This window comes from Medicago truncatula, chromosome 2 (assembly GCF_003473485.1).
Source record: "Medicago truncatula cultivar Jemalong A17 chromosome 2, MtrunA17r5.0-ANR, whole genome shotgun sequence".
NCBI lineage: Eukaryota > Viridiplantae > Streptophyta > Magnoliopsida > Fabales > Fabaceae > Medicago > Medicago truncatula.
Genome location: NC_053043.1, coordinates 31,930,349 through 31,946,160, shown reverse-complemented (window position 1 = coordinate 31,946,160; position 15,812 = coordinate 31,930,349). Strand labels below are relative to the sequence as shown.

General features: G+C 32.5%; 2 protein-coding genes across 2 annotated transcripts; both read left to right on the top strand.

Moving 5' to 3' along the window:
• The first annotated feature begins 618 nt into the window (after positions 1-618).
• LOC11421900 (uncharacterized) lies at positions 619-5,037 on the top strand. Its single transcript, XM_003595792.4, has 3 exons — positions 619-1,041; positions 3,113-3,211; positions 3,306-5,037. The coding sequence occupies exons 1-3, from the start codon at positions 936-938 to the stop codon at positions 4,859-4,861; spliced, it is 1,761 nt and encodes a 586-aa protein (XP_003595840.1). The 5' UTR covers positions 619-935; the 3' UTR covers positions 4,862-5,037.
• A 3,294-nt stretch (positions 5,038-8,331) lies between these two features.
• Positions 8,332-14,784, top strand: LOC11440724 (uncharacterized). The gene is made up of 3 exons (XM_024777056.1): positions 8,332-8,431; positions 13,035-13,127; positions 13,220-14,784. Exons 1-3 carry the CDS (start codon positions 8,332-8,334, stop codon positions 14,782-14,784), a joined length of 1,758 nt encoding a protein of 585 aa, XP_024632824.1.
• The last annotated feature ends 1,028 nt before the right edge of the window (positions 14,785-15,812 follow it).

The window sequence follows — 15,812 nt, the reverse complement described above, 5'->3', positions numbered from 1 at the left end:
TCGGACTGCATAGATGAAGAATGAAGCCTTAAATAGTGCCCAGACCCCGAGGCACCGTGCCACGTTGCCAACCCATCGTGCCACATTGGAGTTGGTAACAGTACAATACTTGATCTTATCTCCTGCATCGTGCCACGATTTTTCCAGTAACACTTCCAGAACACAAACTCACAAATCGTATCATGCCACGAAACCATGTTAACCTGCCACGATTTTTCCAATGCTTCAACATCAATTTTGAGTCACATTTCAAACATGTAAGGTACATGTTAGGGCACATGTTATTAGGGTGAGGCATAACAGATAGGGGTTATAAAATCCTCGTAACTGAACGATACAATGGTAGTCCAAGGAGTCTATTTTGTGCCTAATAAAAAAATAGAGTCCATTATGTAATATATCTTCCATAACATCACTCATTTTTTATTTTCTATTGTCCACTCATTCATGCTTTTTATTTCTTTCTTTTATTAATACTGTTCCTCCCATGATATACCCTTTACTTTTGTCCGTGATTCAGCCTTAATGAAAGGGACAAAAGCATACCCAAGAAAAAACCAAAAAGTGTTAAATAAAAAAAATAGGAAAAATATAGAGAGAAAATAAAATATATTAGGAATCATCATAACCAAAAGTGGGAAATGAGAACTGAGCAAAGAAAAGAATGCTATGCCTTTTCTAAAAGTACCTAACTTATTAATGAGAGCCAGTGAGTGAGTGAGTGGATCTAACCCAAATCCAACACAAACCACATTTATATATTTATAGGACAAAGCTGGCTGAGTATTGAGGAGTATCAACCACCACTAACAACTATGTGCTTTTTCTGCTAACTTCAATAAACAAACGTGTTAGAACAAAAGAGAGTTGACTATTTGATAAGGTTGTGTTTGAGCTTTAGAGATCTGAGGTTGTGGAAAGAAAGGATTATAAAAATGGGTGTGAATGTTAATGTGAGGATTCTTTGTGTTTGTGTTGTGCTTTTCATGGCAATTGAAGCAATGGGAGTTCATCAAACTGCACCAATGGATCAATTTTTAGGTACTTTTCTTCTCTGCAATTGTTACTTTATCTTTATTTATTTACTTATCTTTTGGTTTGCTTAATGTTTTTCTTGGAGATTGCCGTGTTTGTTCTTGTTTTGTTGTGTTCACATGTAGATATGGGGATAAGAACATTGGGAAAACCAAAAAATAAATATAAAAAATGAGTATATAGTATATACCTTTTGAAGTGTTGGGTGAAAAAAATATACATACAGAGAATACGACAGTGATATACATAAATAGTTGATAGATAAGTTTTTGAACGAAACGGTGGGGTATGGATTTTTCTGGGTTGTCTTTAAAAAATTGTAGATGATTTACTAAGTAGTCACACGAGTAAATTTGTAAGGTCTATGAAAATTATTTTGCAAGTAACAAGAACTATATATGTTTATGAAGTACATTACAAAAAAGATGTTAACGAAGTTCATGTGGCCATTGTTTTATTCATGTTAAATAAATTATCAACAGTTTTTTAAATATTTTTTTTTTTGAAGGAATTAAATATATGTTTGTGAAGTATATGTCCGATCTTGATCCGAGTTTAAAATATGCACTGTCCAATCTAGACCGCACAGTCCAGATAAACTAAATACATCCAGTTAGACAGCACCTAATTAGGGGTCGCCATGAGCATGGGCGGAGAGACGGCCGCTCATGACACCATTTTTTAGGCCACCAAACTTATTATATTTAGTTTGTAGTTTTTTGTAAGAAGGCAAACTTGGCTGTAGAAGTTGGTGTTGGTGTGAATCGAACTTGAGATCTTGAGAGGATCACAAAAACTATCTAAGTGGATTATTTTACTTAGTAGTAATAGATATAAATATTTATTTTAAACTCGCTTTGATTAATTTTATTGAAAATATTTTTTAAAAAACTTTATTTATGAATGAATTTTTTGCAGCAAAAAATATATGATAAAAATACTTAATCAAAACAGAACAATTTTATTGATTCGCTCATAACATCAAAAGTCTTGGGACCAACCTACACCTAATCCAAATAATCTACCTCATAGGTACTTCCATCGCGAAGAAAAATAGAAGATGGTTTAGTGAGTATATATGCTACTGTAAACATCTTCTCTCTACGTGGGACCTCTATTATTTAAATATATATATTTTAAAAACATATTTAAATATTAAAATGTAATAATATAAAGTTATGGATAGATGTTATAAAACTATTGATGAAATTTTTAAATTTATTTTTGATGAAATATTAAACCGAAGAGATTGAATCTTTATTAAATATTCATATTAAAAAATTATAAGCAAATAAATAATACATACATGAGAGATATGCAAAATAAATTATACTCCTAAGAGGAAGAAGGAAAATTTATAAAAAAAAGTTGAGGAAGGAAAATTTATTGAAAAGTGGGTTTCCTTGTTTGGCCGTCCAATCAAATGGAAAAAAAAATATATTCATTTTATGAATCCATTTGACTGAATAGTCTTACATGCCCTTTGCTATGGGTTAGAGTGAAGTTTTACAATGCTACCGTATTTTATTTTATTTTTAAGAAAAGATGTTTATATTATTTCGTGTTCAATACAACGAGATACAATATAATAATTATGTATCACACATTTTAACTATGTAATATACTCTATTTGTATTTGTTGTACCACACATTTTTGTTGAGGCTGCGTGAAAATGTGTGGTACGAAAATACTCCAACAATTTTCACTGTTAGATAAAATATTCACAATTTTTTAAAAGGCAATCTAGAAAAACATATTCTAATTTATAGTTATATATTCTATCCCTTAACTAAATTAACGAGCCTTATTATTGTTATTATATTGGGTTGAATTTCTAGAGATTTGGTGTATGGACTTTTCTCCTTAAAAAAAAACTTATATTATACTTCATATTTGTGCAAGTCTTATTTCACTATGTATGCATTTGATACTACATAACAGAGTACCTTTATTCTACGAGCTTTTCCCTTCTGTTGATAATAATGCAGCAAATACAATGATGATAATGATAATTTCACAACCGCAAGATCATTAACAAAATCGTGTAATTGTCTTACCACATGTTTTTGTTTGCAGAGAATAAGAACATCTTTAAGAAAAAGCGACCAAGATCCCGCTCTCGCCCCATTGACTACACATTCAAACTTCCAATTGCACAAACTTCTTGGCCAAAAGGTATCCATTATGTGTTTCTCATTTTCTGTCCTCTTATACATTCTAGTAGTGAATGCATGCTAATTATACCAAGTGTTGGAATTGCGACATTCAGGTAATGGTTTCGCAGGCGGATTCCTCGATCTAGGTGGGCTACAAGTGTATCAAGCATCAACTTTCAGCAAAGTTTGGGGTGCGTACGAGGGTGGCCTGGACAATCAAGGCGCCTCCGTGTATGAACCAACAGGAATACCTAAAGGATTCTCTATGTTAGGTAGCTACAGCCAACCAAACAATAAGCCTCTTTTTGGATATGTTTTTGTAGCAAAGGATGTTTCTTCAAGTACCACAGGTAGAACTTTAAAACCACCAGTTGATTACACACTTGTATCGAACACCGCATCCTTCAAGGCTACTCAAGATTCCACTCTTTATATTTGGTTACCAATAGCACCTAATGGATACAAAGCTTTAGGACATGTTGTCACCACAACACAAGATAAACCTTCACTTGACAAAATCATGTGTGTCAGATCAGACCTCACAGACCAATGTGAGTCTTCTTCGTGGATTTGGGGATCAAACAACTTCAATTTCTACAATGTTAGACCAATCAATAGAGGAACTCAAGCTCCTGGTGTTCGAGTCGGTACCTTCTTTGCTCAAAATGGTGGGAATACTAACCCTCCATCAATTTCATGTTTGAAGAATCTCAATTCTATTTCACAAATCATGCCTAATAAAAAACAAATTGAGGCAATGCTCCAAGTTTACTCTCCATTTCTATACTTACATTCTGATGAAGAATACTTACCTTCCTCGGTTAATTGGTTTTTCTCCAATGGAGCATTACTATACAAGAAAGGTGAAGAATCAAATCCTGTTCCCATAGCACAAAATGGTACTAACCTTCCTCAGGATCCCAATACTGATGGTGCCTATTGGATAGACCTACCTGCTGATGCTGCAAACAAAGAGAGAGTCAAGAAAGGTAATCTACAAAGTGCAGAATCATACGTACATGTGAAACCAATGTATGGAGGAACATTCACTGATATTGCCATGTGGGTTTTTTACCCTTTTAATGGACCTGGGAGAGCAAAAGTGGAGTTCTTAAATGTGAAATTAGGGAAAATAGGTGAACATGTTGGTGATTGGGAGCACGTGACATTAAGGGTAAGTAATTTGGATGGTCAATTATGGCATGTATATTTCTCACAACATAATCTTGGTTCATGGATTGATTCATCCCAACTTGAGTTCCAAGATGGAATAGGTGCAACAAAAAGACCTGTTGTCTATGCTTCATTGCATGGTCATGCATCATATCCACATGCTGGTCTTGTTCTACTAGGGAAAAATGGAATAGGTGCAAGAGATGATACTAATAAAGGAAAGAATGTTATGGATATGGGAAAATTTGTATTGGTTTCTGCAGAGTATTTAGGGTCTGAAGTTAAAGAGCCAGCATGGTTGAATTATTTTAGGGAATGGGGTCCACACGTGGACTATAGTCTAGATGATGAGTTGAAGAATGTTGAGAAGTTATTGCCTGGGAAGTTAAAAAACGGTTTTGAAGATATTATTAGGAGTTTACCAAAAGAAGCGTTGGGAGAGGCAGGACCAACAGGTCCAAAGCAAAAGAATAATTGGAGTGGTGATGAAGTTTGATTTTTGTACACTTTTTTAGTTATATTGATTCTTAGTGGTGCGATTGTATTAGGGGTTATAGTTTGTGTTTGATTTGAAAAAATTAAATTAAATGAAACCAGTAATTATATCTCCGAGTTCTTGTAGTACAAATCCTTATGAAATTAAATGAAACCAGTAATTACCTTCTGTTAAGATATGGGATATCAAAAAGTTCATGGTGCTCATCTTCGAGAGGTAGTTAATCCGTCTATTCTTTATCTATCATGGAACAATGTGAGGTGACATGAAAGCCAATGTCTCTAGCTTAGAGTTTTGATCAAAAGACTATGCCAACTCTTCTAAAGAGCACACTAATTAGAAAGAATGACTCCCATAATCTTAGCATATAGAGCATTTGAGATTTCAAGGTTAGAAAAAAAAAAATCAACCAAGGCTTTTTCAATGATTGTTTCTAAAAATGACTGCACAACCAGAAAGGCCAGGGTTACCTAGTGCAGTGGCATTAATATTGTACTTTATCCAACTAAGGATATGAGAATGCCAAATCACTTGTAAAATTCTAGGAGCCTTTGGATGATTATTAACACTTTGAAAGCTTTCCAGGATCACAAAGTCAGAGATTGATAGACATGTGGTAAATCTCTTGAGATTCCCAACAAGGGAGACATTAGCAGTCGTCATTGCAACGGTTGTGCTCAAAGTTTCTCGGATGTTGTTGAATATATAGTTGTTTATGCTAAACCATGTTGTGTTGATAATGTGGATAACCATAGAAATAATAACCAACTTGCATTGGGGGCTCCAACCTTTGTTGTAGTCATCAAAGATGGGTAATATGGAACTGATATTTATATTATGCTCAATAATATAGTGAAGTCAGTTCCATAAAGCAATTGGAAATGGACAATGTAGGAAGAAGTGTTCAGAGGTTTCAGATTGCTTGTTGCACAAGTTACACATTAAGGGCATGTGGCAACCTCTAACAACTAAATTCTCATATGCTGGCAACTTCTTGTGAATAAATCTCAAAACCATGAAGGATTTTGAGGGAGGTATACTTGTATTCCAAATAGTTTTAGACCACTGCTTTTAGTGATCAGTTGGTGAGAAATATTAATAAGCATCTTTAAGAGTGAGCTCCCTGAGGTAGTATTCTTCCAAATCAGATGATCCTCAATGTGATCTAAATGTATGATCAATTGATTAATATGCTGCAAAAGAGTGGGGGAGGAAATATACAAATCAATTGCGATATGCCACTGAGATTTAACAATCATTAACCGTGGATTGGAGGTTTGTATGGACATGTTGTGGAATATTGAGCAACTAAGTCAAAGGCACTCCACTCCAACCATGAAGCAAAATTTGTATTCTTTTACTATAATGAAGCAACCAGATAATGTTATTAATGATGTGTTAAAGATTATGATTTGAGGCCATTCCAGATGGATGAGAGTATGTGATAACCAATGAAATTTTTTCCTTTCATGACTCGAATTCAGAGGAAATTAGCCCAATGATTTTCAAAATGAAAAATCTCCTAACAAAGCTTTAAATTAGAAGCTTCATTTCACTATGAAGAGACATCATGCCAAAGCCTCCTTCTGCAATGTGAGTGCACACAATGTTCCAAGCAACTGTCACTAGTGTTTTTTCTTCTATTAAGGTCTTCACTCCAGATAAAATTCCGCATATATCTCCCTATCTCCTTAATTAAAACCACCATACATTAGGGGAGATAACAGTTCTCCGTTCCACTATAATTATTGAGTAACTTTATAAAAGATTCCAATGGGTTTCAAGAATCAGTCTTCAAACTTAATTCTACCCAAAGTCTCGAATCTCTTTCCGTGACCAAGAGACTCAATCCTAATAGTGTTTGCTAAGGTGAATCAACGGTGTTTCAATCTCAACCCTAATGTTTGTTACCAAGAGAAATCTCTACAAATCCTAGTTTTGTTGTTGGCTTCTAATCCTTGTTTTTCCTCTACTTCTCACTTTTCATCTAATACAGGATATGTATTTAAAAGAAATATATCTCGTAAATTTGAAACGGATATCATGTTGAAGATACTGTTTTTTTTCCTCCTTCGGCGCAAAATATATTTTAAACAAATATTTATATTTTTAGCAACAATCTTTTTATTCAGAAACTTTTGAGTCAATTTCAACACCCTCTTTTATTTTTTTTATTTTTTGGAGGCATTTCTTCTTTTAGTTGCTTGCTGGATATTTATGTTTTCAATCTTTTCAGGATGTCACCACACTTGGCGATAAATCCACATATTTAGGTAATCAAATTAAGCACGTTTATATGTGCTGAATTAACAGAAAGTACAAAAAAGTTTAGGGAAACTGTTTTTCCTATATTCAAAAAATAAAGTTTATCCTATTTTTCTTAAAATTTATTCTTCTCTTTCTTTTCATCTGCAGCTTGCCCAAGGGTTTCCTTCCATTGCTAACCTTATTAGTTGATTAAAAGAGATAAATAATTGAGAGAATTAGAGAATTTCTATTGCTTTAGAAAGAAAAAAATATATCAGCTCATAGCAAGAGATTTGTGTTACAGGCTATATCATTGTTTTTCTGATTCTGCCCTGCATTTTTTGGGTAAATTGTTTCTTCTTTGTTTTATTTTCTAGGTTGCAATCCAAAGTTTTTTTTTTATTTTTTTTATTTTTTATATATATATCTTTTATTTTATAAACTAAAGTAATGCATTGAGCATTACCAGATACCATTAAAAGAAAGTTAATTTCAATTCAATTAAGTTTCTTCTGATTCTTTGTTTTATTTAGTTTTTATATAAGATGATGTTGCAATTCAATCAAGTTTCTTCTGTAAATTTATAAATAAAAAAATATATGATATGTAATTATTGTAAAACTATTATTAAAAAATTGTAGAGGTAATTCCATTTATCAGGTTCAGTCCTAATATTTTTGGTGTAATTTGCGAATCAATAAAGTGATGTAATTTTAATTCATCGAATGTCTTTCTTCTTGTATTTTTGCTAGAAAATCAACAAAAAAATCTTTCAGAATCAAGGCTCTTTAAAAAAATATTTTTGATACAATTAATCAAAGCGAATTTAAAAAAAAAAAAATCTATATATATATACCACTACCTACTAAGTATAAATAATAATTCCTTCAAAAAAAATATAAATAATAATTTTTGTGTCCCTAATGAAATGGCACCGTGACGGTCGCCCACCCCGCCATATTCACGAGTTAGGATCCTCTTAGTTTCTTAATACAAATAAAAATTTACATATTAAAAGAGACACAAAAAATAAATAATAAATATTACTATTAAATGAGTCCAACCATCATAATTATTCTATAATTTTTATCAAACTTCACGACCTATCATAGTCAAGGGTAAGAACAAAAAAGAGTTGACTTGAGGTTAGGAAACTGAGTTTTTTTTTTTTTGGACAGTAACTTAGAGATCTGAGGTGGTGGAAAGAAGGGTTTGTCGAAATTATGGGCACGAATGTGAGGATTCTTTGTGTTTGTGTTGTGCTTTTCATGGCAATTGAATCAATGGGGTTTCCTAGAGCTACACCAATGGGTCAACTTTTAGGTACTTTTCTTCTTGTCACTGTTACTTTATCTTTATTTATTTAATTTTTGGTTTGAAACAACAACAAAGTATCAATATATAAGAATAAAAAAATCGAAACAACAAAAAAAACAAAGAAATAACATCACAAAATTGACAACCAAGTGCACAAGACAAACCAACGGATTATGCCATCAAGAACTCAACTCAAAAGGTAAATTTGAATTATTGGCCTTTAACCACCAAAATAAGATGAATTTGAATTCTTGGCCTCTAACCATCAAAAGACGATAATTTCACTCCTTCCAAATAATTTAAACACAAGCTGTCCAAATCAAATGCATACAAAAACAAATCTATTTAAAAAACTGACTAGATCCTTCAAGCTGAATAGTATAACTAGAAGGAGAGCAAGGAAGAACACGCGAGATAACAAGCCAATTTAAAACTAAATCCAAATATTCTCAAAAGCTCAAGTCAATATGTGAACTCGAGAGATAAGTGTGATAAAATGTAAAAAATATGATCATACATGGGACGTGGAACCAATCTTATATAGAAGGATCAACGTAATTGCTTTTGTGAAATTCAGCGATGCATGCGAAAGTGAGTTAGAGATCGGTTCAACAACCAGGATCAACCTTGGGCAGTGTTCTTGTGCAGTAGGATTCACCTGTGAACAAGATTTTTGGTCCCGTAAGTAATTTTAAGGTTTCAGTTATGTCCCTTATATTTTTTCTGTTCCATTTCCATCACTTAATTTATAAATGTTAGACAATTTGCCCTTTAATGACTTTTTCTTTCCATTTTTATCAAGTAAGTTAAATTATTAGATATTTTGAGCACTTAAGTAATAAACAATTGATAGTTTGGTCCCTTAACCTATTGTTAGGTTTCATTTTAGACATTGATTGAAAGGACGAAAATGTCTAATGCTTGTAATTTAAAGGGCCAAAGTTATGATATTTGAAATTTAAAAGAGTAAAATGAAACAAATAAAACTTAAGGGACCAAAATGTCTAGCATTTCTAACTTAGAAACTCGAATGAAATGACAAAAATTAAAGGACTAAAGTAAAACCTAAAATTAACTTGCATGACAAAAACTGTAATTTATCCAAGTAAAACAATCCATTATGAAACCCAAAAACAATACTACCTCCGTTCCTTTTTAATTGTCACGTTTTGACATTTTACACAAACCAAGACAATCAACAATTGATACTACTTTTGATGCAATAAGCTATACTTTTACTATAATGACCTTATTCATTTAATATCTCATTTCATATATTTCTCTCTCCGCAATAAATAACTAAGGACAATATTGGTAAAACAACATTTAATGTTGCATTGAACTTTGAAAGTGACAGTTAAATAGGAACCAAAAATTTCTCCAAAAGTGACACTTAAAAAGGAACGGAGGGAGTATTCATTAAAAATTCATACCTTAAACTTAAAATTCATATGATAAAAAAAAAGATTTGTTTGGTAACATTTTTTCTCATGAGCTTATAGTTTAGATTTAATAGATTATATCTTATTTTTGATAAAGCTAGATCAATTAATTATAGATTATTATTTTTCTCTCAATTTCATCCTTATCATCCAGTGCGCCTCATTGTATAGGAACACATCTCCTACACTCTGCACCATTAGATTATCCTTCAACTGTCTTCCGCATCTCACGCAAGATAGTTCGGGGACAGTTATAAGGACCATATCTATATAAGCATGACCATGGACACGCCAAGGTATGATGCACATATTCCACAGTTTTCCACCTCAATCGGATACTAACTTAAGTGTTAGAGTGCTAACCTTTTTTGCATGTACATTTCCCCTCACCAGAGAACAACCTCCATCACGCTAGAATCTTGCATTGAGAAGTACACCAACATGCCATCATAGTTTTATTCTGCATAAGAATATTGACGCCATCTATGGTAATCAACACTTAATTCTCTCAAATTTTATCAATCTCGCAATCGTAACCTCTTTCGATTGAGATTTTGATGATCGGTTCCAGATCAACTCGTGGTAAGAATGCCACCTTCAATCGCCTTTCCGCGATCTAAGTTCAAAAGGACAATTTAAATACGATCCTTTATGTCGTCTGTGAAGAAGATGAAGCACAACGATTGATCTCCTTCATATTATGCCTTAGCTAGTGCATGTTCATCACCCAAACTTGTCGGTCTAACTCTAGTGTCAACCTCTAGCTTCGTTGCAGAATGTCCTCTAGAATTTGTCGTCTAGAGATCACAATCAAACTCATAATCATGCACAAATTTCAGATTCACATTCATCGTTCAAAGCTCCCAGCATAAATGATCTCATATTGAACATCTTCAACATGCTTCAACAAAAAATTTAGGTCATTTAGCACAACTAGTAGAATGGAATTTCAATGAACACTGAAGTAGCAATAAACGTCATAAGAAAGGGGGGATTCTCTACCTTTCCTTTTGTCCTTGAGCCACAATGAGAAGTAAATTGCTGAAAGGCGCCGATGTCAATCATAGGACAAAGCCATATAAATTCGAAACATCATAGATGGGCTCCTCTAAACCAAGTTTGTTTCAAAGATAAATTATATATAGTGGTGTTAGTCAAGAAATCAAGTGGCAAATGACGCATGTGCATCGACTGCACTGACTTGTACAAGGCATGTCCCAAGGATGCATACCTTCTCCCTAAAATTAATAAGTTGGTGGACAATTCATTCAAACACAATTAAAACGACATATCATTTAATTATTTAAAAAAAAAATATATATATATATTTTCCTTTTCTACCTTTTGTATGTGTGCTTGAACATTTTTTATTTGAAATTGTGTCTACATATTTCTCATATTTTGGGCCTCTTATTAAATTAGGTTTGGCTCCGCCACTGGAAGAAAAAATTTTCACACCAATGATTGCTATATGCAATTAGGACTCGATGAATACTTAACGGTGAGAACAAATTTTTTTGGATGGTATAGTCTAATTTTTTTACACAAATTTTGACATGAAATGGTTTACCAAGTTTTATGTTATTTTTTTTAAATAGATTGTTTCTTTCTCCTTTGTGGGTGGTTGTTCTCTCGAGTCCAATGTCAACCATCAATAATATATGGTGTCAAGATACAATATAGGAAGTCGTGTGTCCAAATAATACAACTTGAATATATTTTTTGTTAATCACGGTTTATTGATTATTTTTTCCTATTGCTGAAAGCAATATTAATTCATCAAATTTGTAGAAATTACTTGACTAAGAAAAATACAAATCTCAAAGTCATTAAAATAAAAAATGATGAAATTCTGAACAAACTCACAATAGTCATATTTAGAGCAAAAAAGTAACATGCCTACACCAAGACGAAATTAAGGTGTCCGAAATATCCAATTTGGCTAAGGATCTATAACATTGAAGACGCTAAAAACATTACTTGAATTTGTAATGTGCTCTAAACGAAGAAAATCTATCAATTCAAACCGAATAAACACTGCAACAAAATGAAAACTTAAATCGCCACAGCAAGAAAACGAACAACACAACCGACTCTCACTTAGACGACAAAATAAAAGACAATTCTTAGCAAGCTAATTCTATGCATCTATGATATTTGTTTTTGGGTTCTGGAAAAGCTAATTCTTAGCGAGCTTCCCAAGATTTCCATAGAATATTATTAATTTTAAGGTCTCTAATAGATACTTACTCCAAATCAAATTCACATGGAAAATTATGCTAAAAAAGTTTACAAGGAATAACACTCCTCATCTTATAAGTTGATTTTATAAGTATTTGTTAGACCTAATATTTGAACTTAATAATTAACAAAAGACCTTATTCCCCTTGCATTAAGGCTGTGTTTGGTAACACAAAAAAGCTAACTTATAACTTGTTGGACTAGCTTATAAGCTTGTTTTGATAAAATGAGATATGTTTGGTAAAAAGCTTTTCTCACTAGCTTATAGCGTTTTTTAAGAAGCTAATCCAAGTAGCTTTTTAGCTTATAGCTTGTAGCTTTTTATACTTTCTTCCCATTTTAACCTTTTCTTAATTTTATTTTATTTTATTATAATAAAAAAAACTACCCACTATCTTCTTAAACTAACCATGTTTACTATGTATGGCTTTTTAAATTTTCTTGTCCACTTTTTTGTTTTTTTTTTACTTTGCTCATAATTCATGTAATATATAATTTTATATAGAATTCATAATAGTGAAGCAAGTTTAGTTAAATAAAATTCATAAAAATAAAATAAAAATTGTTAAATAAAAAAATTTGATTGAATTCATAAATACATTTATTATTTTGGAGATGAAAATAATTTAAAATATATTTAAATATTTAAAAATAAATGTGTTAAGTAATTAAAATTATATATATGATTCCTTCAAAAAAAATTATATATATGATATTAAAAAAAATTAAAGAAGCATGTCCTTTTATGTCATTTTTTATTTATAGTCACTTTAACAGCTAATTTTACCAAACACTTTTAATTTTAATCAGCTAACTTTTCAGCTATAAGCTATTAGCTATCAGCCATCAATTATAAGCTAATTTTTCAGCTATCAGCTACCTTATAGTTTTTTTTTTTACCAAACCACATGTTTTTTTGTTTGCAGAGATAAAGAATGTCTTCAAGAAAAAGCGATCCCGCTCTCGCCACATTCACTACACATCCAAGCTTCCTGTTTCACAACCTTCTTGGCCAGAAGGTATCCTTTATGTAATTTCAATTTTCTGTTCTCTTGCAATACAATATAGTGAATGCAGCTAACTGTAGCAAGTGTTGAATTGCAAAATACAGGTACCAGTTTCGCAAATACAATCATCGATCTTGGTGAGCTGCATGTGATGCAAGCATCAACATTCAGCAAAGTTTGGGGCACCTACGAAGGTGGACCGGACAATCAAGGCGCCTCAGTGTATGAACCAACAGGATTGAGGTATGGATACTCTATGTTAGGCAGTTACAGCCAACCCAACAGCAAGCCTCTTTTTGGTTATGTTCTTGTAGCAAAGGATATTTCAGGAAAGACTAATGGCACTTTAAAGCCACCTGTTGATTACTCACTAGTATTGAACACTGCATCCATCACGGTTACTCAAGACTCTTCTTTGTATATCTGGCTACCAATAGCACCTAATGGCTACCATGCTGTAGGCCATGTTGTCACCAAAACACAAGATAAACCTTCCACCAACAAAGTCATGTGTGTCAGATCAGACCTCACAGAGCAATGTGAATCGTCTACATTGATTTGGGGATCAAACGGCTTAAATTTCTACGATGTTAGACCAATTAATAGAGGAATTAAAGCTCTCGGTGTTCGAGTTGGCACATTCGTTGCTCAAAATGGTGGGAATATTAACCCGCCATCAATTTCATGTTTGAAGAATATTGATTCTATTACACAAATCATGCCTAGTAAAAAACAAATTGATGCACTACTCCAAGTTAATGCTCCATTCTTATACTTACATTCCGATGAAGAATACTTACCTTCCTCGGTTAATTGGTTTTTCTCCAATGGAGCATTACTATACAAGAAAGGTCGAGAATCAAATCCTGTTCCAATAGCACAAAATGGTAATAACCTTCCTCAGGATCCTAACACTGATGGTTCCTGTTGGCTTGACCTACCAGTTGATAATGCAAACAAAGAGAGAGTCAAGAAAGGTAATCTACAAAGTGCAGAATCATATGTACATGTGAAACCAATGTATGGAGGAACATTCACTGATATTGCCATGTGGGTTTTTTATCCTTTCAATGGAGCTGGAAGAGCTAAAGTAGAGTTTATAGATATTAAATTGGGAAAAGCAGGTGAACATGTTGGTGATTGGGAGCATGTGACATTAAGGGTAAGTAACTTCGATGGTCAATTATGGCATGTATACTTCTCTCAACACAATGCTGGTAAATGGATTGATTCATCTCAACTTGAGTTCCAAAGTGATGCTAGTAGTTTTGATTTTCCAACAAAAAGACCTATTGTTTATGCTTCTTTGCATGGTCATGCATCATATCCACATGCTGGCCTTAATCTACTAGGGAAAAATGGAGTAGGTGCAAGAGATGATACTAATAAAGGTAGAAATGTTATGGATATGGGAAAATATGTATTGGTTTGTGCAGAATATTTAGGGTCTGAAGTTAAAGAGCCAGCATGGTTGAATTATTTTAGGGAGTGGGGTCCACATATTGACTTTGATCTAGATATTGAATTGAAGAATGTGGCTAAGGCGTTGCCTGGGAAGTTAAGAGATGGTTTTGAAAATATTATTAGGAGTTTACCAAAAGAAGCCTTGGGAGAGGAAGGACCAACAGGTCCAAAGGAAAAGGGTAATTGGAATGGTGATGAAATTTGAATTTTGTAGACTTTTTTAGTTATATTGATTCTAGGTAAGTTCAAATTTGATTGAGAATAATGTTATTGGTGCAGTTGTTTAAGGGGTAACAGTTTTTGTTTAATTTGTACAATCTTTTCCTAATTACGTAGTCATTATCAGCAATTCAGCAGCGAAAAATGTTTCTTTTAATTTCTTATTTTCTTTGTTTGAGTCTTCATTTTTCCTTTTAACTAGTTTAGTGATCTATTTATTTCTGCATTGCAGTTAAGTGTAGCTTCTAATTCACTACTGATATCATGTATTATGTCAATGCATGTCTTGCATGATATTTTAGCTTTAAAATGATTAGATTGGTCTAGTTCAACTATAACCCTCTCTTTCCTTCACCTGGAATGTCACAATGTATTCTCAAGTCTCAATTATAACTACTCCACTAACTATAATTAATAGAGGTGTTTTAATAAATGATATCAATTTTAACATTAAAATCAACTTAATAATCATTTCCTTAAAAACCATGCACAATTTTTAAAAGACAGAAAGAGTAGTATTGACGAGGAAATATGAGGGAGGAAATGAAGAGGGTTTGAACTCCCAAAATAGTATATATATTCATGAATCATGAGTTAGAATCTTTTTAATTTCACAAAATAAATGAAACATTGTGTTGTGTTTTTTTCGACCAATGTTTCACGTATTTTTTTACATAGATTAAAAAAATACACATAGTACCCTAAATAAAAATATACATATTGGATGATTCTTCTTCTTGTTTTTGGGTAAATTATTGGATGACTCTTCTAATTCTAAGCATAAAAGAAGATTTTTTTTATCAAATATTCTAGTAATTAGAGCTTACACATTTTAATGTGAAGAAGTGGAGTGTTCGAGGTTCGAACCCCGACCCCTTCATATAATATGCAATATCTTTGTCAACTGGGCTAAACTCACGGTGATGAAAAATATATATTTTTAAGTTATGTATCTATACTATAATATAAATTAGGTTTTGGTCCCTCGTTTAATGTAAACTCATATGTAAAATT

What these genes read in the sequence shown, in the direction of transcription:
- LOC11421900 (XM_003595792.4), top strand. Translation starts at nt 936, where the DNA reads ATGGGTGTGAATGTTAATGTGAGGATTCTTTGTGTTTGTGTTGTGCTT. An exon ending in ACCAATGGATCAATTTTTAG is followed by an intron (nt 1,042 to 3,112) that starts GTACTTTTCTTC and finishes TTTTGTTTGCAG; the next exon opens with AGAATAAGAACATCTTTAAG. An exon ending in ACAAACTTCTTGGCCAAAAG is followed by an intron (nt 3,212 to 3,305) that starts GTATCCATTATG and finishes TGCGACATTCAG; the next exon opens with GTAATGGTTTCGCAGGCGGA.
- LOC11440724 (XM_024777056.1), top strand. Translation starts at nt 8,332, where the DNA reads ATGGGCACGAATGTGAGGATTCTTTGTGTTTGTGTTGTGCTTTTCATG. An exon ending in ACCAATGGGTCAACTTTTAG is followed by an intron (nt 8,432 to 13,034) that starts GTACTTTTCTTC and finishes TTTTGTTTGCAG; the next exon opens with AGATAAAGAATGTCTTCAAG. An exon ending in ACAACCTTCTTGGCCAGAAG is followed by an intron (nt 13,128 to 13,219) that starts GTATCCTTTATG and finishes TGCAAAATACAG; the next exon opens with GTACCAGTTTCGCAAATACA.